Source organism: Phalacrocorax carbo, chromosome Z (assembly GCF_963921805.1).
Source record: "Phalacrocorax carbo chromosome Z, bPhaCar2.1, whole genome shotgun sequence".
In the NCBI taxonomy this organism is placed as follows: domain Eukaryota; kingdom Metazoa; phylum Chordata; class Aves; order Suliformes; family Phalacrocoracidae; genus Phalacrocorax; species Phalacrocorax carbo.
Genome location: NC_087548.1, coordinates 37885897 through 37910071, shown reverse-complemented (window position 1 = coordinate 37910071; position 24175 = coordinate 37885897). Strand labels below are relative to the sequence as shown.

The 24175-nt window shown below is 41.3% G+C and overlaps 1 protein-coding gene across 2 annotated transcripts; it reads left to right on the top strand.

The window, feature by feature from the left end:
• Positions 1–4228: 4228 nt before the first annotated feature.
• Positions 4229–17171, top strand: LOC104039528 (interferon epsilon). 2 transcript variants are annotated; one of them, XM_064438376.1, is made up of 4 exons: positions 4229–7872; positions 7953–8107; positions 9777–14375; positions 15900–17171. In XM_064438376.1, the coding sequence occupies exon 3, from the start codon at positions 13820–13822 to the stop codon at positions 14372–14374; it is 555 nt and encodes a 184-aa protein (XP_064294446.1). In that variant the 5' UTR covers positions 4229–7872; positions 7953–8107; positions 9777–13819; the 3' UTR covers position 14375; positions 15900–17171. The 2 variants fall into 2 exon arrangements, with proteins under 2 accessions (XP_064294446.1, XP_064294445.1); XM_064438375.1 differs by having other exon boundaries at positions 8396–14375.
• Positions 17172–24175: the final 7004 nt, after the last annotated feature.

Genomic DNA, 24175 nt, shown 5'->3' with positions numbered 1-24175 from the left:
CACCTTGTATATCTTATTTTTCTTTTGAAGAGTATTAGTGTTCTAGAGTCTCTGACTTTCATGAGTATACTTACAGCAGTATACTATTCAGTTCAGGGTCTAATCCTATGCTGTTCAAGTAACTGGGAAATGTCACTGTTGATGTTGCTTCCCAGTGTTGTAAACATAATTTTTAAATATTTTGTGATTTAAAAGAAAACTGACGTGGAACTATGGACTTCTCTCAGCGTATTTACTTCTGCCTCCCCATTCCTGCTCCTTATCCTTAGTTCTGCTATGTAGAATAAAAATTCTTGAAAGGGTCATAAAGAAATTTATTTTTGCCCATGCAGTAGAAAAGATGGTTTTCTACTGCTCTCTTAAAACAAAAAATGTAGATTTTCCTGTTGAAGCAAAGGAATTGATGCAGCTCAGATGAGGAAGCTTGTGCTGCTCACCATAGATTAGAATCACACAATAGAATCATTAGGTTGGAAAAGATCTCTAAGCTCATCAAGTCCAACTGTTAATCTAACACTGCCAAGTCCACCACTAAACCACGTCCCTAAATGCCACATCTACAGGGCTTTTAAATACTTCCAGGGATGGTGACTCAACCACTTTCCTGGGCAGCCTCTTCCAATGCTTGATAACCCTTTTGGTGAAGACGTTTTTCCTAATATCCAATCTAAACCTCACCTGACCCAACTTGAGGCCATTTCCTGTTGTCCTATCACTTGTTACTTGGGAGAAGAGACCAACCCCCACCTCGCTACAACCTCCTTTCAGGTAGTTGTAGAGAGCAATAAGGTCTCCCCTCAGCCTCATCTTCTCCAGGCTAAACAGCCCCAGTTCCCTCAGCCACTCCTCATAAGACTTGTTCTCCAGACCCTTCACCAGCTTTGTTGCCCTTCCCTGGACACACTGCAGCACCTCAATGTCCTTCTTGTACTGATGGGCCCAAAACTGAACACAGCATTCAAGGTGTGGCCTCACCAGTGCCGAGTACAGGGGCACGATCACCTCCCTGCTCCTGCTGGCCACACTATTCCTGATACAAGCCAGGATGCTGCTGGGCACCTGAGCACACCGCTGGCTCATGGTCAGCCGGCTGTCAACAAACACCCCCAGGTCCTTCTCCACCGGGCAGCTTTGTCGCCACTCTTCCCCAAGCCTGTAGCGTTGCATGGGGTTGTTGTGACCCAAGTGCAGGAGCTGGCACTTGGCCTTGTTAACCTCGTACAACTGGCCTTAGCCCATCAATCCAGCCTGTCCAGATCCCTCTGTAAAGCCTTCTTACCCTTGGGCAGATCAACACTCCCACCCAACTTGGTGTCATCTATCTCAATTATCTTTGGAATCTAGGGGGGTGCATCTGTTGAAATACAGTGTTTCCTGATCAAGCTGCTATGCTGTAATATCTGCTTCCCCCTGAGTAGCTCTACAAACATCAGACAATGTGCTTTCAGAGCAACTCTGCAGTGTAGCTGAGATACAAAACTAGGTGTTGATGCAAAGCTCATCTGTTTGCTTTCTTTGGTGTGGGAGTGAGAGAAAATAATTTGGGATTGCTTTTTTTTTTCTCTTTATTCTTTCCCACAGAGAAGGAGTGGTCTGGGGGGTTGGTGTAGAGGGGTGGGTTAACTCAAAGTTGATGAGTGAAAAAGTCTGAAGTGAAGACTAGCCATTTCTCCCAACCAGTTCCTGAGTCTTTAATCCAGTCTGTAAACAATTCTGGTAGTGTGGCTTTATTTTGCTCACCAGGTTGATTCCCTCACTTCAGAAGACTTTTTAAGGTGCTATAAAATGCAGGAAAAAATACTACTCCTTCACAGTCTAACAAAGGAGTTTAAAGGGAGAAATGTTCAGCTTTCACTCTCATTGCAGTATCACTCTCATTGCAGCGTGTATGAACTCTGGACAAACATTTCAGTATTCTGGAGGTTGCTGGAAGTCAATGCAATGTTGCTAATATATCCTCCTTTCCCTCTGAGTCCCAAGGGAAACTCAGCATCCACAGAACAGACTTTCGTCTTGGTATGACTGGCTTTCTTTCTTCCCCCATATCACAGACTCACAGAATGGTAGGGGTTGGAAGGGGCCTCTGGAGATCATCTTGTCCAACCCTCCTGCTTGAGCAGGGACAACAACAGGTGGTCCAGGAGGACCTTTGCACCTAGCAACTTTATTGGGCTGTCTTCTAGATCAGCAAGTCTATTGCCTTCCATCTTCAGTAATTAGAGAGAAAAATGGGGGAGAGAAGCATTTCAGCCTTTTTTCTTGTTTGTCTTTTACATAAAGGCTAGCACACATGAAGCTGTATAGAAACAGAAGCTTGCTTCCGCTATGAGGACCACCACCCTGCACAGCAAGTAGCCCTCACAGACATGCACCAGTTGGGCTTTGCTAGTACCATCTCTACACAGGACAACACAAAAAGCTTTCAAACAGAAAATGCTAGACAGGCAGGTGCCACTTCACTGCAACACCACCTGTTGAGGAGATTTAGCAGAGCAACCATCACTGAAATCTCAGCTTAAAAAAAAAAAGCTTTTAATTACTCTGCTATCGTATGAAAACATTAACATCATGGAAAATGAAAGGTTTCAAAGAGTACTAACCTCACCACAGAGCAAACCTTTACTTTTAAGGAACTCAAGGAAAAAAACAATCTGTTACTTACAAATAAGTGAGATGTAGGGAAATAGACAGGGATCAGTGACCGGAAGATCACGCACTGTGATGGAAAGATAGACTCCTCCCCATAGGAGTGGCAGGAACAGGAAGCGCAAGAGCTATATAGGCATTGACGCGGTTAAATAAACGGACATTTTGCATCCACCATATTATGTCTGTGCATCAACTGTCCCCAGGGTGGGTAGAGCCCTCTGTCCCAGAGATGTGTGGCCCAAGATAAGTTCTCCCACAGAAGCGTACGGCAACAGTGAGAGAATGTAACTGTGTTCAGTTTCATGACAACATAGATGCTGATATCCCAGTCATTCCCAGAAAACATATTGCAACATAATCCTGCTGGAAGTCTTAGCTGTTTTAAAATAGCAGCTGAACAATGCAACTATGCTACACCACTTAGTCTTATACTAGACTGGTACACAGCATACTACACTTTTTGCAGTCTTCCATTTCTAAAACTTCCTCAACTGTTGCCGTAAAAATACACCTACACTGCAAATTTAGGCATTTGTTCCAGATCCAAAGATCATATTTTCACAATAAAAGTATATTCTGGATTTCTGGTTTGCTTTTTAAAACTAGACACACAGATCTTAGTGGAATGTTGTTGACCTCTCCTGTTTGGAACACCAAAACAATTTCCTTTCAGATAAGAGACACCTACAAATAATTACAACTAGGTGCCTAGTTACATTCTTTGAAATCTCCTTGTACCTCTTGCCTTAAACAATTTCCTAATCTGTGTATAGAATCACAGAATCACAGAATGGTAGGGGTTGGAAGGGACCTCTGGAGATCAGCTTGTCCAACCCCCCTACTTGAGCAGGACACCTAGAGCAGGGGGCACAGGAATGACTCCAGGTGGGTTTTGGATGTCTCCAGGGAAGGAGACTCCACAGCCTCCCTGGGCAGCCTGTTCCACTGCTCTGTCACCCTCACAATAAAGAAGTTTTTTCTCATATTGAGGTGGAACTTCTTGTGTTCCAACTTGTGCCCAATGCCCCTTGTCCTGTCATTGGGCACTATTGAAAAGAGCCTAGTCCCATCGTCCTGACACCCACCCTTTAGACATTTGTAGGTATTTATGAAATCCCCCCCTCAGTCTTCTCCAGGCTAAACAAACCCAAGTCTGTCAGCCTTTGCTCATAAGGGAGATGCTCCAGCCCCCTGATCACCTTGGTAGTTCTCCGCTGGACTTGCTCAAGCAGTTCCACATCCTTCTTAAACTGGGGTCCCCAAAACTGGACACAGTACTCCAAAGGTGGTCTTACTAGGGCAGAGTAGAGGGGGAGGATAACCTCTCTTGATCTTCTGACCACACTCCTTTTAATGCATCCCAGGATACCATTGGCCTTCTTGGCCATAAGGGCACATCATTGCTGGCTCATGGTCAATGAGGTCAATGCTGAAGGTTTTTTTTTATTGTTCTATTTTACTGGCTTTGTACTAGTTAGCAGTTACAATTTGTGACTTATGTTCAATAGAGGCAAACCTTTTTTTTTTTAATGAGCCTGCCCTATTCTTGTGCTTTTTGTCATGCGTAAGTTCACAAACAAGCAATGGAATTGCACTGCTTTAACCAGCACAGAATTTGCTTTGCTAGTTCCCCTTGAACACGTTTGTAGGCAGCAATTTTACCAGGGGATTTCAACTTTCTTTAATTCCAGGGTATGGAATTTAGCACAGAAGCACTATAATAAGATGCTGCCAAGTCTGCCAGCCCAGCTGTGCCCCACTCAGGAGAACTGGTAGCATTTTCACAAGTATTGTGGTAATTATTATTATGATAGGCCTCAGATTACAAAAGTCTTGTAGTCAAGTATTAAAATTCTGTCTATCCTTACTATCCTTAGCTGTGTCCAAATCTAACCTAGAAAAAGTACATATACTTATTTTCAAGGACATTTTTATCTCAACAGTTGTTCCAAAATATCAGAAATTTGTGAAAATAAAAAGGATAAGGAAGGTCAGGTGCGTGGTAAATCCTCCGCAACTTCAGAGAAACTTGACTTTGTTTTCCTGTAACTTTGCTTGACTCTATCCACCTTTAGGTTATCTGATTGCTGACATTCTTAAATGTTCCTTCTTTCTATGTGATTTAACACTTGGAGTATTTGTGCACTCTGTTTTTGCTTACATGCAACTACTGCCTGTAGAAGATTTTGTTGACTTCTGCGTGAACTATCATGAGGAGTAGTCAGAAGCAGAAATATAAACAACTGTGTGGATGCAGGGATTTTTTCATTAAACACGTTGTTGATTTGCTTTTGCTTTTGTTTTGTTTTAGTTTGTTTGGTTTTTTGGGGGTTTTTGGGTTTTTTTATAAGTCTAACCACTACTTGTTCTAGGCATGTGTCAGTGTCATTTTATATGTGGATTAATACATTTTGTGGCTTCAAAAAATGTTCACTTTAAAAAAATATATATATAAACAGTCTAATACTGAAGTGGAAGACTGTATTCTAGCTGTGTGATGTCCACCAGATCCCATTAAAGATTCCAAATCTTTCTGGAGCTCCTCAGCATACTAGCCCATTTACTTGGGCTAGCCAAACAGATTAAGAAATCATTAAAAAACTGAACTCATTATAGCAGTGCACTTCCAAAGACCTTTGCTGTCTCAAAGACACTAAAACATGTAGAGAAAAACAGAGCTCCACCTACTTTTCAAGAGAGTGGAATGCTGATTTAAGTTGGATTTTATTTTAATAACTGCTCATACTATTTTGAAGAGAAAATTAAGAAACTTACCTGGGCTTCTTGCACCACTTAAAAAGAGGGTTGTGGGGTTTTAATGTTAAAATAACATCTATATGATGTGACAACGTTACAGGAAAATGAAAACTAAGTTTGCCCTATTTCAATTTGCCATGTAACTCATCATTAAAAAACTAAAATAGCTGGTGCAACCACAGAGCCACCTGCAAACACTTTACTTCTGGTTACCAGCCAGAGATGAGAGGCTAGTCATGCATACAGTGTGCTTACGCTACCTCAGAAGGTTCAGATGCCAAGTTAAGAGACAGCACTGCAGGTAGCATTGATTAATTTTTTTAGGTACTGGGGCTCAGTACATAACAAATTCCCAAGCTCCACAAAACTCTTCAAAAGAAGGAAGGAGAAACCTTTGCAGGGAAAATTTTTTTCCCTCTATGATTCTTACTTTTGATGAGAGCTTGCTCTATTTCCTGACAGACAAACACACAGGACTTTATCCCTTCCAAAAGCTTTATAGTAGCTTCAGATGTGTATTTTTTATGTGTGCATTGCAGTAACTGAGGAAAACCATATGTAACTCATCTTAAAAGTGTAACAAGGCTTAGCTAGAAATTGCCTTAAAATCACGTGGATGCTTTTAAAACATCAAGTTCTATGTATTGCAGTAAAATAGCTTGTTCTGTGCAAAGCAGATTGCAAGATTATTCTCTGCACTTTTTAAAGGGATGTTCAAATAATGAAAAGCCTAAGAAGTTATTAATTGACTTGGTTGCAACTTTTAATTTAGAGGGTTATGGGAGCAGTCATCATCTCCTTGGTTTCTTGATTAAAGATAATATCAGGTGGAAAGGAAGGTCCCTTATGATACGTCTACAATAGCCAGTAATATGCTCCAACAGGACCAGAACCTATTACATGGAAGTAAGTAAGTGAAACAGCAGATTATGGGGACCTGATGACATTGGATGTATTTCAGCACTGTTTTAACCATGGACTGTCCCAAGTTTGATCCCATGAACTGAATGCCTCTTAGCAGTTGTAGCATTACCTTTGTATGATTTAGTTTGCATGTTTTAGACAGGAAATCCAGTTCATGCATTCAGATATTTTCTTTTTCACTCCACCTGTGACAGCAAAAGGGAATGCTTATTTTCCCTTCTCTGCAGAGGAGAAGATACAAAGAACAGAAACACTGTCTGAAGCAGCCCTTGGATCAGGCAAGAGCAAAGACCTCCATCCACCCTCCATTCCTGTTTCCTGGGGGCTCTCTAGGAATGCTAAACATTGCCCAGGAGACACAATGTGTGGCACCTAGCACAGGGCCCAAGAAGGCTTGGGGGCTCAGATGCACTGGTTCCCAGGGGAGCTCCTAGGGGAGCCAGTGCTGGCCCTCAGCCACACCCCAGCACTCCCCAGGTCAGGGCCCATCTCCTGGGAGACTTCCAAAGGCCTGTCTTCTGCCCAGGGCCTCTGCGCTGGCAGCTCCCACCTGCCTCAGACCACATGTCATGGAGACAATGCACAACAGGGCTCTGTCTTTTTCCTCCCTAAGGCTCACACAGTCTCAGGTGGCCCAGGTCATGACCCAGAAAGGGCCTGTGTGCTGCAGGAGAGCTCTTGAGAAAATAAGAGTAAGTTCAACACTGCTTTGCTCTGCAAAGTCCTCTGGGATGCACCCACATAGCTCCTTTGCACGAGAGCTGGAGGAGGCGATGCTGGCTCGACTGCACCAGGTTGGGGACAGCAGGCTGCCCTGCTCTGGGCATGACTCTGCCCAAAAGGTTTCTTCCAGGAGCTTGAATCAAAAGTTTGGATGAATGCTCACAGGCTGAGAGCACCTGACCACAGGGCGGACAGCTTTCTCAGGAAAGATGCCTGAGATCTTCCCGTTCCCTGTTGTCTCCCCCAGGTACACTAGGGCATGGTGTTAGAGCCAAGTGAGATGTGAGGAGAAAAAGGCTGCCTGTCACCCCATGTTAAGGCAGGGTCAGCAAGGCTGGGAAAAATCAGTCTGTGTTACACAGAGACACCTTTCTGCCTCTGACAGCACCAGGAAATGCTGAATTTCCATTCAGGTCATTCACAAAGAGGTTTGAACAATATTGGTCTCAGTATTAAGCCTTGAGATAAACCATCACTGACTGGCCTCCAGCTGGGCTTTGCTTGATTGCAACTTTCTGGGTCTCATTGTTCAGCTATAATTCAATAAACCTTTCTGTCCACTTATCTAACTCATACAGCTTGTCTATGATGATGTTACAGGACGCAGTGTCAAAAGCCTTACTAAAGTTGAGGAAAACAACATCCACTGTTGGATCCACTCTCTCCTCAGACACCAAGCAAGGCACCACCCTGTAGAAGGCTATCACATTGATTAAGCATGATTATCCCCTTCATAAATCATAGTGATTAATCCTGATCATTTTCTTGTACTTCATGTTTTCCAGGGTTAGTTGCTCCATCAACTTCCCAGGGACTGAGGTGAGGCTAACCAGTCTGTAGTTCCCCAGACCTTTCTTCTTTTTTTCTTGATTATAGGGGTGACATCTGCTTTCTTTCAGTCTTCAGGAACCTATCCCAGTTGCCATGACCATTCAAAGATAATTGAGAGTGATCTTGCAGTGACATCACCCAGCTCCTTCAGCACTTGTCCCATGGAATTAATGTATGCCCACTTCGTTTAAGTGCTCCCTAACCTGATCTTTATCTACTGAGGGTAAGTCTTCTGTGCGCCAGACTTTCCTGTGGGTCTCAGGGGCCTGGGATTCCTGAAATCTGGAAATCTGGTCTTACCAGTAAATCCTGAGAAAGGAAGGCACAGAGTACCTTGGGCTTTTCCTTGTTTTTTGTCACCAGGGCCCCTGACCAATTCAGCAGCAGGCCCATGTTTTCCCTAGTCTTTCTTTTGCTGTTTATGTTTTTTTATAAATCATTCTTGCTGCTTTTCACATTTCTTGCCAGATTGAACTGAAGGGGAAGTCCTGACCTATCGTTTCGCTTGTAGGGAAGCAGGGCTGTCTCAGGGAAACAAGTGGGGTTCACCAGTCAACACAAGTGTGGACTGGGCAAAATTGGGCTCCTCCCAATGTAATCTACTTGGAGCAGCAGCTGGATCCACCCAGTGAAAGCAGAGTGCCTCTCCACCCAAACTACTTCAGTGGCTGAGGAAAAGTCCACCTGCCAGAGGGTCTATCTTCACCAAACAGCCTCTACCTCTCCCCATATGCCCTGTATCCACCAGAAATCATGGTGACTCTCCACTGGACTCAGTCCCATGCATCAGTGTCTGTCCTGTGCTGGGATCCCAAAATAGGAGCTGGGCTCCCAGGAGTGGTCTCACCAGTGCCAAACCACAGGGCAGGGTCCTGTCCCTGGACTGCTTACTGTACCCTTGCTCATGCAGTCCATTCTTTGCTGCCCAGGCGCATGGCTACCTTGTGACCATGTTGGCCACAGGACCTAGAACTTTTTCTCCAGAGCTTCTCCCAGTCTCAATGGCTCCACAAGACTGCTCTCAGCTCATGGGAGCTGTGCTGGACACTCTCCAGATGACCGGCCCCAGTTTAGCTGCAAGGAAAATGACAAGAAACGCCACAAAGAGGAAAGAGATCACCCACATGGAAATGGCATGAAGACTTTAACAAGGCTTTTCATTCCTGCACCTTTTGTATTCATTGCATCTCAAGCAAGACTTCTCTAAGAAGGGAAGAGGCACCATCACACTCCCCCTTTCATCTTTCCTCACCCATTTGTGCCCAATGCTACTAGCAGACAATCTCCTGCTACCTCCTGGTAGAAAGAAAACTTTCCTTCTCCTCCTCCCCCCTCACAAACTTTCCTGTGATACTTGTGCCAAGGGAAGGTGGATTCTGGCAAAAGCCAGGGCCAGTTTGCAAAACCACATCACTTCAACTCACAGCTGACAGATCTGCACACATCCTCCAAAGTATCAGAGAGGAGGGCACAGGAATCAGGATAGGTAGATGGCCCCATACCAAACTGCTGGCGTGGGCAGGAGGAGCACCCTCATTGCTGTAGGTCCTCCCTGATGCCCTGACCCTCCTGGTCAACCCTGCAACTGCAGGAGACAGCAATATGGCCCTGTGCTCCAGCCCTGCCCTTCTCCACCACAACTGTCACTATTCTGCCTTTGCTTGCAGCAGAGCAAAGTCAACAAGCACAGCTTGAAGCTTCTCAGCCACCTGGGCAAGACCTCCCCCACCACGTCATGTGCTGAATGTCAGCTAGAGAAGGGCCTGGGGCAGTGTGGCAGCTAGGGGAGGATAGGCCATGAGTGCCTGAAAGGGAACTCGCCTCCCCATCTCTGGAATGTGGCCCCTTTAAAATGCCTGTGAGGCTGCAGCTGTTTTCTTTTCTTCTCCCAGCTGTTTCTGCTCAGCAGCCTGTCTCTGCACTGGCCTCTTCATATTCCTCCAGCCCAAGCCTCCACCTCCACACTCAGCTGCCTTGGACCTTTTCTCTCAGGGGATGCTGTCCTGTGTTGGTCACCCTTGTGATGCCAGAGAAGGGAGAATTCCAAACCTGGCCTATGAACGCATGCTACCAACCCTGTCCTGACCTGCCAAAGTGGTGTGAGCTGGCTCCTGCTGCTTGTCTGTGTAACTGTAAAACTTACAAATGCTTCACATATTTGCCCAGTTCCTTATGTATTTGCCTCATATTTTATGTTATCAGAGTTATATTTATATGCATTTAATATTTCCCATTTTTATTTCATAAGCTCAAGTATTTTTTATGACCTTTGTCATGGCATTCTCCAAGTCTGCCTTCATACTGTTTAGATTTCATAAAAATCACTATTCCCATACAAACCTAATTTTGAAAATATCTGGTATTTTGGGATAAACAGAAGCATTTGAAAAGCATTTTTAGCTTGGGCACTTGTGGTTTTTCTCATTAGAAAATGAATGTAAGAGATCCTCCATTGTAAGAAGGCAGCTGCTACTCAATAGTCTGGTAATTCTTTAGGAATTCACGTATTAAAAAATGAATGCCATGTGTACTCAAGAGTTTAAAGTCTTAGCACTCTTTCAGAGTAAATGCCCATTCAACATGATAAATCATGTGATATTTCCAGGAAAACATCCAAAGAATGTATCTATGCCCAGTGGTTTTGACAGTTCGCATCACCGGATTTAAGAGCTTCAATGAGGGCAAAAAGACAGCCCCAGTGTGTGCTGATCTCCACTCCCAGTAATTTAGTTCTGTACAAAAGATACTGCAGGTTCAGCTCCTTTTTAAGCAGAAAAAAAGGTCCTGACAATGTTTTTATATAGCTTTATAATTAAGGTAAAAAACTTTTAGTGACATAAATGGAAATAGTAATATTTTTACTTCCATGCTTCTAAAAAGTAGATTATAATAATACCCCTTTGCTGCTACTTCACTGAGGACTGCTCCGTTAAATTTATTTTCTGGTAAACTGAATTTGTATCACTTAGGGATTTTAAAATTATTAATTAATACCCTATTTCTAAGATTGTGCCTCTTGAAACAATATTTTGCAAAAGCAAGCATGCACTGCACAAATGGTTTCGTGAATTACTCAGTGTAAGATAAAAGAGTTACTTAGATTGGGACAGGTCACAGCATGCCAAGAAATGGTCTGTGGAGATGGGAAGGTCACATGGCTATCTTAACTTCTTAATGCAGACTATAATAGTGATTGTGAATGAAATTGTAGCCTATGAGCTAAATTAACTGTGCTTTAATCATATAAAATTGAACATGGTATTTGTCTCCATGGCAGATTTTGTAGGGAAAAAACCCCATAAATTTCTCAGCTCTATCCATCCATGTCGAGTGATTCCAGCTATAGTATTAAACCTGTACTATCCCATTTTTGACCAACACATGGACACTTTTGGCTGCTCCTGCTTTTGTCCATCACAGCATGAGGCTTGTACCTGGCCAGCCACATGGTCTTAGGATAAGAGCAAAGAATCCAGTCTTGCCTGTATTTGAAGTCTTTGCCTAATAAAACTAGTAACAAAGAAATTAGTTAGATGTATAAGGGAGAGGACTGGCAAGTTACAGCTGCGATGGAAAGCATAATGGAGAAAAACTATTTTCTTTTAACATAGGCAGTGTCAAGCTAGCTGGGGAGGAAGCTATCTTGTGCAGGCACAAACTGACTCTATTTGGACTCTTGTGGCATGTTGAGTGAATTAAAGGAGCGAAGAAACGGATAGCTAGAGCAGTGAAGTGTTGAGATGAACTGGTTATTTTGATTTAGGAAAGCTGGTGTAAGGTTTTATGAAGTGATTTAACATAGGGTTAATCAGAGGCCAAAAGAATTCCCTCACACTGCTCTATTTGCCAGCATATGCTTAGGTTGAACTTAGACTTACGATTTGCTTTGGTGCCTGAGATAAAAGAACCCATGTTCTAGAGATAACCCAGTTATCTCTTCCAGTCATTACTTTTAATGAACTACTTGTTTCTGAATTAAGATGACATGGGGAGACTGTGTCCTGGAGCATACAATGGTACTATGCTTTGCATATGCAATAATCAAGAAACTGGCTGAGTGGGGAAGAATAATTTGTTATTATTTAAAATAAAACAACGACAACAAAAAAATCAACAAACCCCACACACACACACACAAAAAAAACAAACACAAAAGCAACACCCCAAAACAACCAAAAACCTGAAAGGCTAAGTGAAGGGTAACTGTTCTGTGAGGAGGAGTGGACAACTGATCTGTTAACACAGAAAACAGAATAAAACACCTGAACAATCTCTGTCTTTGTAAGGATTCTGGAAGATACAACCTTCTGGTTTTCCCCTCTGTAATGTTTGTAACAAAACCCATGATGGCATCTCCAGCTCTTCATTGAGAGGGAAACATGTAAAAAACTAATTTGCAAGAAGAAAGAAAGAACTTGTATGTCTGGGAGTTAAAATGAATGTGAAGTTTACCTGTTTAAATCAGTAGAAGGATTAAGCTTATGTAATGATTACAGTTTGACAAAAATACTTGTGTATAATTTATGGAAATAGCTGTAGCAGTATTTAATATTTTTCTTTAACTAAACACAGATTTTATTAATTTCATTGTATATCTATTGTATATGCGTATATCCGCTACAATGTTATTTGTTTACCTTCTAGAGCTGTATTTTTGCAAAAGTGATACATCTCCATGGTAATTTTGTAGCTAGCACAATAATGCACTTCAGGCCAGGTTTTCCAAAATAGTAAACATTCCCACTAAGTGAAAAGATTTGGTCCCATGTTACGCATTTTATGTCCTGCTTTGGTTGTTCTTACTCTTTTTATTTAATACTGTCATATGTGATAGGGGATTCATTTTTTCCTCACACTGGCAGTACATCCAATTCAAGTTTGCTTAAACAACATCAGGGCATCCAAGCAGTTTGCTCATGTGAATAATTGCACTCAACTTGGTTCATGACTTTTTAAAGCCTCCCAAATACATATGTGCTGAACACAAAGGAAGCCCTAAAACAGTATCGTAAATCTGCTTAGAGTGACTACCATACTGGTAATGAAGCCAACCACACAGCAATGGGTGTAATAACAGAACAAAAACACAGAACCAGGTCTCGGACTAAAAAAAACCCTGTTTATCTAACCTCTTCATCAAGACATAATCACCTGCAGAGAATTGCCTTTGCAATGACATATGTTTGCACACAAGGCTGGCGAGACAGCAATATGATAGTTCAAAACTAGCTTTCAACAAAATAAAATCAAAGACAGGAGCCAGATTTCCTAATGTGCTGTGATAGCCCCAACCTCCTCTATTATATGGCTGACCCTACTTCTGATCTTAATAAATAAAGGGAGTTCTGACTCATATTTTACAAGAAGTGAGTAATGAAATAAAGGTGAGGAGAAAGAAAATATTTTTGCTGAATGAAAATAAGTAGAGAAAGTTTAACTGAATTTTGGAAGTATAAATTGTGCTGAGGGGACAAGCAGCAGTATTCAGCAGGTCCCTGACCCATCAAGAGTGTTATTGTAGTTCAACATGTTACTCCACTGCTAAAATATTAAGAAACTAAGGATATTTCTGTAACATTTTCTTTTAAAGTCTTACTATACTTCCTGTAGAATTTTTGAGGGAGAGGGAACAGCTAATCTAAGACATATATAACATTCTAATATCCAGTTGAAATAAAAAGAAAGTGGCAAAAAAAAAAACCCAAAACAGACAATGAAGTCATAAGGCAGAAAATGAAAGTGGTAAGTATCAAAAGCATACACAAGGGGGAAAACCTTAAAAACCAAAAAATGATGAAAGAAAACTACTCATACAGAATAATTAAATTTCAAGATTTTGAAGAAACAGGAGCTTACGAATTACTTTCAAAGCATCCCAGCCTGTCTCTCAGAATTTATATACAGGAAAGAAGGTACGTAAGAGCTTATCTTTATCATGAATGCTTTTGGCTTGGTACAAATTGGCTTCATAATGTTGTGCACCACCACCATCTCCAGTCTTCAGTGCAATCATCTGCCTTTACAGCAAAGAAAAGTGATTGAGAACAGCCTGCAACTTTTGGACAGAATGGGCAAAAAGTTTCCTCAACAATGTCTAAGAGAGAAAAAGTCCTTCAGATTTCCTGAGCAGGTTCTAAAGCCCAGGCAGAAAGAGGTTGTCAAAGTGGCCATTGAAGAGATCTTCCAACACATCTTCTATATCTTCAGCAAAAATCTGACAGTAGCTGCTTGGGATGGGACAGCTTTAGAACAATTCCAAAATGGACTTTATCACCAAATTGAGCAGTTGGAGGCATGTGTAATCAAGAAGCAGACCCACTATTTTTGGAGTAAAGAAGTCAACAGGCTGAAACTGAAAAAGTACTTCCAAAAAATAGACTGTTTTCTTAAAAACAAACAACACAACCTGTGCTCCTGGGAGATCAGCCGTGCAGAAATGAGGAGATGTCTTCAACTGATTGATAAAGTCATAAGGAAGCTTAACAACTAAGGTACAAAGATTTTGACTTAACTTAGCTTTGAAAATATTTCTATTTATTTTTTTTTTTTCTATGATCTATCTTGCGGCAGTGCTTCCAGTTCATTCTCATTGTATTTAAATAATTATGATGCTGAATTTTATTTTTGCAAATGTAATGCATTATTCTATGTAAGCAAATTTCTCCCTTAGAAAACAAGGTGTCTGCACTAGCTATAAATTAATCTATATGACTTTTCAGTGGGAGTTACTCCATAGGAAGGGATTGCAATCTTGTAACAGATAGTGTCATCCTATGGTGTTTTCTGCTAAGAAAATGTGCTGCTACTTTCCATCTCTATTTCACCTACAGATAGAGAATCATATCTACTGAATGGAGTACACATCCTGCACCTTACAGGAATTGCTAGATTTGTACTGATTGTGACTGCATAAAAATAAAGTAGTATATTGTTTATTTAAGTGGTCCTGGCTTAGGTTGAGATCATTAATTAGTCTTTCAAAGTTTGTATGCTCTTTTTCAAGAATGTATATATTTTTTTACATTCCAGTCATTCCAGTGATTCTAGAAGGAATTGTATACTGAGGATATTGTTTGCAGTAGCTATGGCTTCTGCAATAACTTCTCAGTTGGACATTGTTACTTTTAACTGAAGTGTCTCCTTTATCTATCTGGGGAAATGCTTTTTTCCCTTCTTGCTGTGTTTCCAATTAACTTCTTTCACAGATTATTTGAAATAACTTCTCTATATAAAAGTATCCTAAAGCCACATCTGCCTGTGGCATATCTTACTTGATCATGGACATATTCATCCTGGCTACTGCAACCTCATATATCATTATTCAGTGCTGTGTCTTATTGCTGCATGAAATTGTCTGCCTCTTGCCCTTCGCTCACAAATTGACCCACAGCAACATATAGCCCTTGTAATTCCAATGAATTTCCCTTCCAAACCACACAGCCTTGAGTAATAACTGCAATATAATAAAAATCTTTAAAATGACTTGCAAAAATCCACTAATTTCTGTGAGGTCAAGCCTGGATTTACCCTTGGGAAATTGTCCCTGGGTAACTCTACTTCAGATGGTTGTATTTTCCCTAGTCACTTGCTGTATGTTAGTAAGGGGGGAAACACAGGTCTATTCAGGCTCTGTTACCTAATGAATATTGGCAAAAAATTGGTTTAAAAAAAAAAGACAACTTCAAAAAAAAAGCTATTTCATGTGGTCAAGCCTGAGGTACATTCAGCACAGGCTTCTGGGTCTGGCATAAAGAAGGAGAGGAGAACGAGCATGGCTGTGAGTCCCAAGAGAGGGTGATGTTAGTCCCAGAGGACTGAAATTACTAGAGGTTAGCTTAAGCATCAGGCGAGGAACCACTTTAAAGCCTTCCCTGATTTCCAGCCAGTCAGAAGAGTATCATTCAAAGGGGTGATAACAAAAACATAAATCTAAACAAAAAATTAACTGGTAAGAAAAATAGAAATGGTATACCAGATATCAGGTACCGTATGTATGACACAGGTCTCTTCTGCAGGGTGTACATGCTCTTCTCTCTACCACTCATGGATGCAAACTACAGAATTGATGAGAGACATGGGTATCAAGTCTGAAGCTGAAATACCAGAAATAAAACCAGCTGACAACTTCACCATGATCCCGAACAACAGAAAAAACCAAATAAACAGAGCAAAATATTAGAGCCTTTTTTCTGCCTGGCCACAAGTATTACAGCAAAATGTGGGTTTCTTGGACTTTTTATTTAACAGCACTTGAAATGGCCTCACTGCAAGACTGTTTCAAACCTTATTTCTGCTGCTTGTTTTGGTTTTGTACTTCTTCAAGCCTGTACAATAAAGGCACATTCAGCCTACTTACCTTTCTGGTTCTGATATCCTAAGTGGCTTCTGCAATGCATTAAACTGTTATTGAAATGCCCTTATTTTTACTGAAACTTGGGAAATAGCAAGAAATATTTTCACCTGCTCTCTCATGAAAAAGACCAGTTTTTATTGCCTCACTTGTCTGCACTGGGAATATGTTAATTCATAGCCCACTGATTGGTCAGAAACCCTGATACCATGAAGGTTTCTTTTTAGTTCATAACCATCCTTGAAGAATCTCATCGCTAAATAAAAATAAGTTTTGACATGTTTCAGTCAACAAGGTACCTTGCTGTGAAGGAAGAAAACAGAATGGACGCTAGAGGGCAAAGTGAGATTATAGACAAGTGTAAGAATTGTAGGGGAATATACATGTATTTTGGCAAGACGGTATTTCAGTTCTTTAGAAGAAGGGATTTTACAGAAGGGATTTTAAAGAAGAATGAACTATCCTTAAAAGAAACAAGAAGATCTCAGAGATGCTGAACAGGAGCTCATAATCCAGTGTTTGATTTCAATTACTTGGCCATCTGTGAGGTAATAGAAATTATTTGTACTGAGACAATGTCTAGAAGACCCATTTAAAGATGGGAACCCTGGAATAGACATTGTTGCTGAACAAATTAAAAGGAAAAATAAAACAGCAAACTAATATATCTTTGTTCTATTCTTACTTTTTAATGAAAGGTAAAGAGTCTATAAAGTAAAGGAAGAAAGCTGAGGAGTCAGAAGATTCTGTGTCTTCTGCTTGCCATTGTAACATTGTGAAGAAAATTGTACTTTATCACTGTCATATTACTATCTCAGCTGTATATGATGCACCTGGCTAACTGAAACCCTCTGGTATTTCTTCTAGTTAGTACTTTTCTAGAAGTTAAACAGATGTAGCAAAATACAGTTTTTGACATAAATTATTTTCAAATGGAAATGAATAAAATAATGAGTGTGTAATCTCAAATCCCAGTTGAAAATTTAACATAGACGAAAAAAAATCTTTCCAAGATGGGACTGCTTGTAGACTAAAAAGTTTCATAACTTCTTTCATAAGACTCGTGTACCAGTGCTGTGCAGCATGGGTCCCAGTCACAGTTGTGGCTGTTCTTATGGCTAGTCTCACAGCACCTTCTTTACATGTGCTGTGCTGCGCTTTTTGGGAAACTGCACTAAAAGTGATAGAGTTTCATCTATGCAGAGTGTATTTTCTGGAGTGGATTTATGGGACTGGGGGTCAAGTGCTTTGTATTCCACAAGAAGCTTCAGAATAGCTACAGCAGAATTGAAGAATATTTATTCCAGATTTTACTCTGGAAAAAATTATTCACAAGTCACAGTCAGCTACAGCTGTCCAAAGCAATTCTTCCATGGGTTTGGCCTGTGCCGTCAGGGTGGGAGGGAAGGAAGCAAACCCAAACCAGGGAAAAAAACAAAAGCAAAGCAAAACAGGACAAAAGCCTGTGGAAATAACTCCAAATTATCATCCGCGATTAGCTCTTGTTTCTAGTAGGGACACCTGTGAACTCCTTCAGAGAAGCCATAGGGAAGTTACAGCGGTGGCTGTGGTGGAGCAGGCTGACCAACACCAGCATTGAGTGGCGTAGGCTGGAGAGGAGCTCAGGAAGCGCTCATGGGAAGAGAGGCTCATAAGCTGCAGCATCCTGCCAGTCCTCACCCCTTCCAACCCAGCCTGCCCCTTGTTAGGGGTAGCCCTAAACTCTTTTCCCTCTCCCAGTTGTGGAAGAATGCTGGGTCCTTTCAGGGAGCAACCAGAGGGGCAACCAAGAAATTAGGGTGACAAAGATACAGAATAAATCTTAAAAGAAAATGTCAGTCCTCAGTTTTGACTGGCAGAATGAATTTACTGTGCTTTAGAAATTTAACGTAAAGCAAAAAATTGTCAACAAAGCAAGTAAGATTGCATTTGATACTTTCCAGTAAAATGACTGTGACTTTTAACATCCAAAAACCTTTCTAGTAATCCTCATATAGGCAAGCATGCATCATTAATATCAGCATTTCCCACACTTCTACTGACATCAAGAAATCCTGGTAAGGTGCAAGAGCTTCTTCAGTGCTGAGGATTCCTAGAGGAGCAAAGTATGACAGAGAAAGTGAGGACAATCTTTCTTCTCAGCCTGCAGACATGCCAGTGCCACGACCCGGTCTGCAAACTGGAGGGCAGCTGCAGTGCTGCTGTGGGGCGTCCCCACTGCAACAATGCACCACCAAGCCCACCTTGTTTCCAAACACAATTTAGGGTCTTAATTATTTGTGTCTTGGATGAATTCCTTTTCTCTCTGTACAACATTAAAATTGAAATCTCCAGCTCACGTGAACAGGCAGCCCTCTGTTTTAATTTCGGGGGCTGAGGACAAAGTAATGGTAAGTGATGAGCAGTAGATGAGCACAGAGGAATTCACTTCCTGCCTCAGTTCTCTTCACAAGAGGAAGCAAGGTTGACTCACTTTCTAAGACCACCCTTCTTGAGCACAGGTGCTCGCAATCAGGATCCTAAAACCATACTTTACCTTCAGCAAAGAAGAATTTGGTCTTCTAAGCAAATAATACAATCTGCATTTGAAGGTGTGGAAGTAAACACAGTTAACGCTCCCCTTTACAAAATAGTTGTTAAAACATGGTAACATATTTGCAAAGTCAAAATCCACACTAAGGAGATTGAATACTGAGATTTCAAATAGCATAGCTGCCCCCTGCACACCAGTTACCACATTTACTTCCTGTAACTCCTGCTGTTGGCTGTATTCCTGAGGTTTCTTATCTTAGCAGGACATAACCTACACGACTTCCTCTAGACTTGGAGTACTGTGTGTTACAGGTCATTTTCCCAGAAAAAAAATATCTTGACAGACATATTTATATAAGACAGAAGGTTTTCCTTCTACCAAAAAAAAAAAAAGGCCTGTTTGACTTAAAATATTTTTTAAAATATTGCTGCTTTTAAGCAATTCATATACTTCCTCTTCAAGTCGTTTTTGCTGGTCTTCATTTTTTGAGAAAAGCTCACATTGGCTGTAACAGATATTTTCTTATGATTATAATTTTTTGAGAGTTAAAAATAAGCTCTTGCTGCTTGTAGTAGAACTCATGCTGTTGTCCTCGGGACAAGAGTTAAATCCTGTCAGAGCAACTCACATGTATTTAAAAAGGGTTTGTACAGAATGTGATTTCTGGTCACTAGAAATATTTCAAGATACTAAAACCTTAATTTTCTCTCTTCTTTTTTTCTTCTTCTTTCACTGTGTCCCCCCCCAAGAAAAATAGGGCACATCTCCATGTCCTTCCCAGTTCCCCATAACAGGGTAATGGACACTATTTGTGCAAACCATTAAAATCCTAGAAAATGTCAGAAGCTATTACTCAGCTTCTCTTATGAGTAAGTTGGCAAAGGCTAACACTTAAAAAAAAGGAAATGTCCCAGCTCATCAAGCAGTAATTCCTCCTTATTATTGTAGCGGCATATTTGATGGGCCTGTGGGCCTCATCCAGCCATGAAACTGAGTGCAGTCAACTGCATAAAGAGAGACACAGAGATATTAGAAGCATGACTCATTTCAGAACTGGGTATGTCTTTGATGTTTAGTTAATCCTTTCACTTCTCTCCTAGCAAAACTGGTGAATTTCCCACTCTGCTGAAAAAAGGCTGGTTGGCAATGAGAAGGAAGGACAGGAACCTCTAAAAAAGGATAAAGGATATTTTTTTAAAAATGTAAAATGAGTGCTGCCATTTACAACACTCCCTGTAAGAAAATTAAATTGTAAAAAAATTGTTGCCCTAAAAAAAATAGATTATACTGTTCCTAAACGGCAGATTCCGATTCTTTAAGAACAGTAGAACTAGGTTATAGTAATCAGCCTAAAAAGAAGTCATCCTTTGCATCGTAAAAATAAGTTGCTTCCATGTAGAAACAGTTTTACAAAAAAATAGGATTAAGGTGTATTACAGAAACATAATGGTTTGCATTTTTCTCCTATGCTGAGAGCATAGTCAGTAGTTTTCTATTGGTTATCCCTCTGGGCTAATATCTTGTAGCCTGGGAGATCAATGCCTGAAACCCCCCAAAATCAACATATTTCTACAGAGTTGTAGGGCTGGTTGCAAATACAAATATGTCAATCTATAGGCCAGATGATGTGTCCTTTCAGAGACTCCCAGGAAGTGACAAGTAAGGAGGGTAAGGCTGTCACATCTCCTCCAAGAGACATTTTGGGAGGTCTGGAGTTGCATTAATGGTAAGAGTCTGAGGAGCGGTTAGGGAGAGACCTTACTGTTGAGTCAGGAGGTTCAGACAGGACCCCCTTGCTTTCTGAACTCCTTCTCAGAGAGGAGTCTAGGTGCGGCTAAGTCCAGTCTTAGTCTCAGACTTGGTCAACAGTTTATTTTCTAAGGGTTGTAGAAGTAACCACTCATCAGAGTATTTGTTAGTAACTAATTTGCCAGATGTCCTGGCTGGTAGCATTAAATGAGAATTATCATGGCTAGATTAATGAATAGTGCAATTTATTAAAGCAACAGATACACAGGTTCTTTGGACTACTGGTGATAAGATTGCTGGTTACAAGAGATAGACGAATACTAAGAAGATGAGTAACACTGCTAGGCTACAAATGCATTAAGCAAATATGAAGGACTGGAGATTTAAAGTGAAGCTAGAGAGAGGTTTCTAACTTTCCTTGGGGGAACAGATGTTTTGATCTTACCCAAAGGCATCCCAGTGTGGGGGGAAGGAGGCTCAGCCCATCGACTGGTCCCAGAAATCAGAGTGGTACGCAATGGTATTGTCCCCAACGCCCTCTTTCTCTTCACATATTTTATACTATTTTTTATCTTTCAGGTGGAGCTTGAGTGACTCTAGTCATACATACCTTTATTATGATTGGTGTGGAATTTCTTTGCTTTACTTTACATAGACTAGAAGAAATGCAAAGTGCATGCTCAGTGAGGTGTGGTTGCACCTTAGAGGCAGGTAACTTTTGGGATGGAGGTGTGTTTTGGTATTATAATGATATTATAATGACCAAAGTTCACCAAAAGGACAGCATTTTGTCAAAATTATGATGGACTGTTGGCCCAGGGTGGCAAATATGCAGCGTACCAGCTCCATGGTACCCTGAGTTCCCATTTATCACAGAGCCTGGCCGTGATGCCTCCACATCGCTCCACCCTCTGGACAAGTCCTCTTAGAGTCAGTATGCCAAGTTTTCCTGGCATTGCTGACATCTATGGTTACTAGGGAACTTCCATGGAATGGATTCCTCACATAGCAGCTGCACTTCACTCTGACAGCTTCTTCAATGCTGTACCTTTTCTAAAAACAAAGGTTTAATTTCTAAGACACCTCGAGCAATTATTCCACATCTGGACAGGAGGTGCCAGGAGGCTCTTTTCTAGCTTCCCTCATCCTTCGTCTTGTTCTGCTCCAGCTGCAGGGCCGTGGCAAGAAAACACCACCAGTCTGCTTCTTCTGAAATACCCCTGCCTGCATTAGAGCTGAACTGTCCTGAAAGATGGTAAATGCAAAAAGTCACTCATAGGTGGCCAAAGCCAAACAGACTGGCTGGGATTTTTTTTTTCCTTCCAAAATAATTTCCAAACTAATCCATTTTTCACCAGATGAAATTGTAAACTGAAAGCTCCTGCCAGCTTTGTATCTGTTTGGTGGACCCTTGTGGCATAGTGCTTGTTCACACAGTACACCCTTCCTCATCCTAAAGCAGCCAGGAACTTTGGTGTGACTTACTCTGTTAGATGACACCAGCAAGTCAGCTCCAGTGAGGCAGGATCTGTTTGCAAGCCAGGGTCTCTGCTGAATTTACAAAATCACCAGGGTGATTTACATACTGGCATGGTGGCATGCTTTTGCGCAGTGTGAGAGTATAGAAAAAACCATTGACAATTTTTGCTGTAACTTGCTTGTAGTGTGGAGATGACTTTGCTTCCTCTGTTGCCTCCACACAGCCTTCCTTTTCTCAGTGGCAGTCTTGGTCACACAGCAAAAATACCAACCAGCACTGTGCAAATACTCTGCCTGCTGGTGAAGTGTAAGAGTGCTCAGTACTGCACCACATCAGCCCCACAGTCCCCAGACAGTTCAAGATTTACTTTTTAACTGAGGTGAATAGTACTGGAGTGTGAGCTTCCAATTAAACACGTGTTTAAAAGTTGTGATTTACTAGTGCTCAAACTAAGTATAATCCACCTGTCGAAACATAGGCTTGAATTCAAGTAGCCAAAGAAATCTAATAATGGAGGAAAGGAGACATAAAGTTAACAGTTAGGAACATTGTAAATTAATTTTAAAGGGACATGGTTTCTTTTCATAAAACACACCTGCATATTGCTTTTATAACAAGGATTTGGAAACAAAAGGAGCAGACATTTTATCCTGGTGATGTTTGCTATTTGAAGAGAATGAGAGGCCTTCTGAATCACATAAAACATTTCAGGGCTGCTGTTAATTTTACACATAAAACACCCTCTTGCAATTGTTCCTCATACAAGCATTGTGACCAGACAGAATATGTTTTTCTCACCTCATGATGCAGGGAAAGCAAAAGCAGTTACAATATGTTTAGCTTTTGAGAAATCCAGGATGCTCAGGCTTAACACATGCTGAACAGTCAGGAAGCTTGTTTTAAGAGATGCCAGCAGTTATATACAACTAATGCTTTTGACGTTGGTTAAGTAGTCTCTAGACACAAGTTTGTCTGCAAGAGGAATAGCTGGAGTGGAGAAGAAAGTTTATATTCCAAAAATAAAAGCCAGATTTTATTTAATAAAAGCTAGGACCGCCCCAGCTTCCCCCCTGCCTCCTGCCAGGCTGCGCCATTGGGGTGGCCACCACCATGGAAGGGAATCAATATCCAGCTTGCAAGGTCTTGCAGGTGCCATTGTCATCTGTGAGGGCTTTAACTTGGCAGCGTCCCCCACAAGAAGGATTTTGCACATCACAAAAGATAAGTGAGCTTTTGTTTCTTTCACATATTTGCCTGATGGTTGAAAAGAGCTATTCTTCCTACTGCTGGATCTTGTTACAGTTGTGAGCTCAGCTCCTGGCAGTATTAGTTACACCAGTTGTCCTCCCAGAGACATGAAGTGTGGGAGCTGTTTTGCATGGGCTATGGGCTTAGCTGTTTGTTAAATGTTTAACCCTTTATTTAATGCTGATTTATTATTTCCTCATTAGAAATACGTTCTTTAGCCTAGAAAAAGATGATGATCCTTGAGCAGTAAAAGTGAGCTGCCATGCCAGCAGGGAAGCCAGGTGTAACTGCATGACCCTTCTGCTACGGTCCCAGATGGGAGATATGACCAGGAAAAACACAGTGCCAGGAAATCACCGCTTGCCAGGGAGGCATTTCTCATCTCTCCAGGACACCACAGGGAGAGAACATGGTCTTGCCAGGAGCTCAGCACCACTCACAGTACGGATGAGACCCAGTAAGGCACTTTTTATTCCTCAGACTTTTTGTAATTACACCTAACATCCTATGCTCATTATGTCCTTGGTGACTTCTTCATTCATAACATCAAATTTCAAATCTCACTGTAGGCTGGGATGTGCTTTCAACAAGAGTGCCAGTGGGAAAACTTGTTTATTGGTAGAAGGGAGTTTGTAAACATGTTATGACATTCTTGTTCATCCTTTTTAATGCTGAGATATCCCAGACACTTAACAGCAGAAGTAAACCAGGATGCACACCTACACTTCCTCTGTCATTAGTGCCCATATTTTGCAGGGGCATGAATAAACAGACATTCCTAGATAAGATGTGGAAAATTCTTTCCTCTATGTGTAGTAATTTAGAGTGCTCTTTTTATCCTATGCTCCCAGCCTTCCTATAATTTGACAGTGTTGTTAGCAATGTTGTGGTGCTGGAGATTCAAACAGAAGAGAAAAATGAATTTTTAATT

Bases quoted from the DNA above. Each gene is read 5' to 3' on its own strand.
- LOC104039528 (XM_064438376.1), top strand. From the start codon at position 13,820: ATGAATGCTTTTGGCTTGGTACAAATTGGCTTCATAATGTTGTGCACC.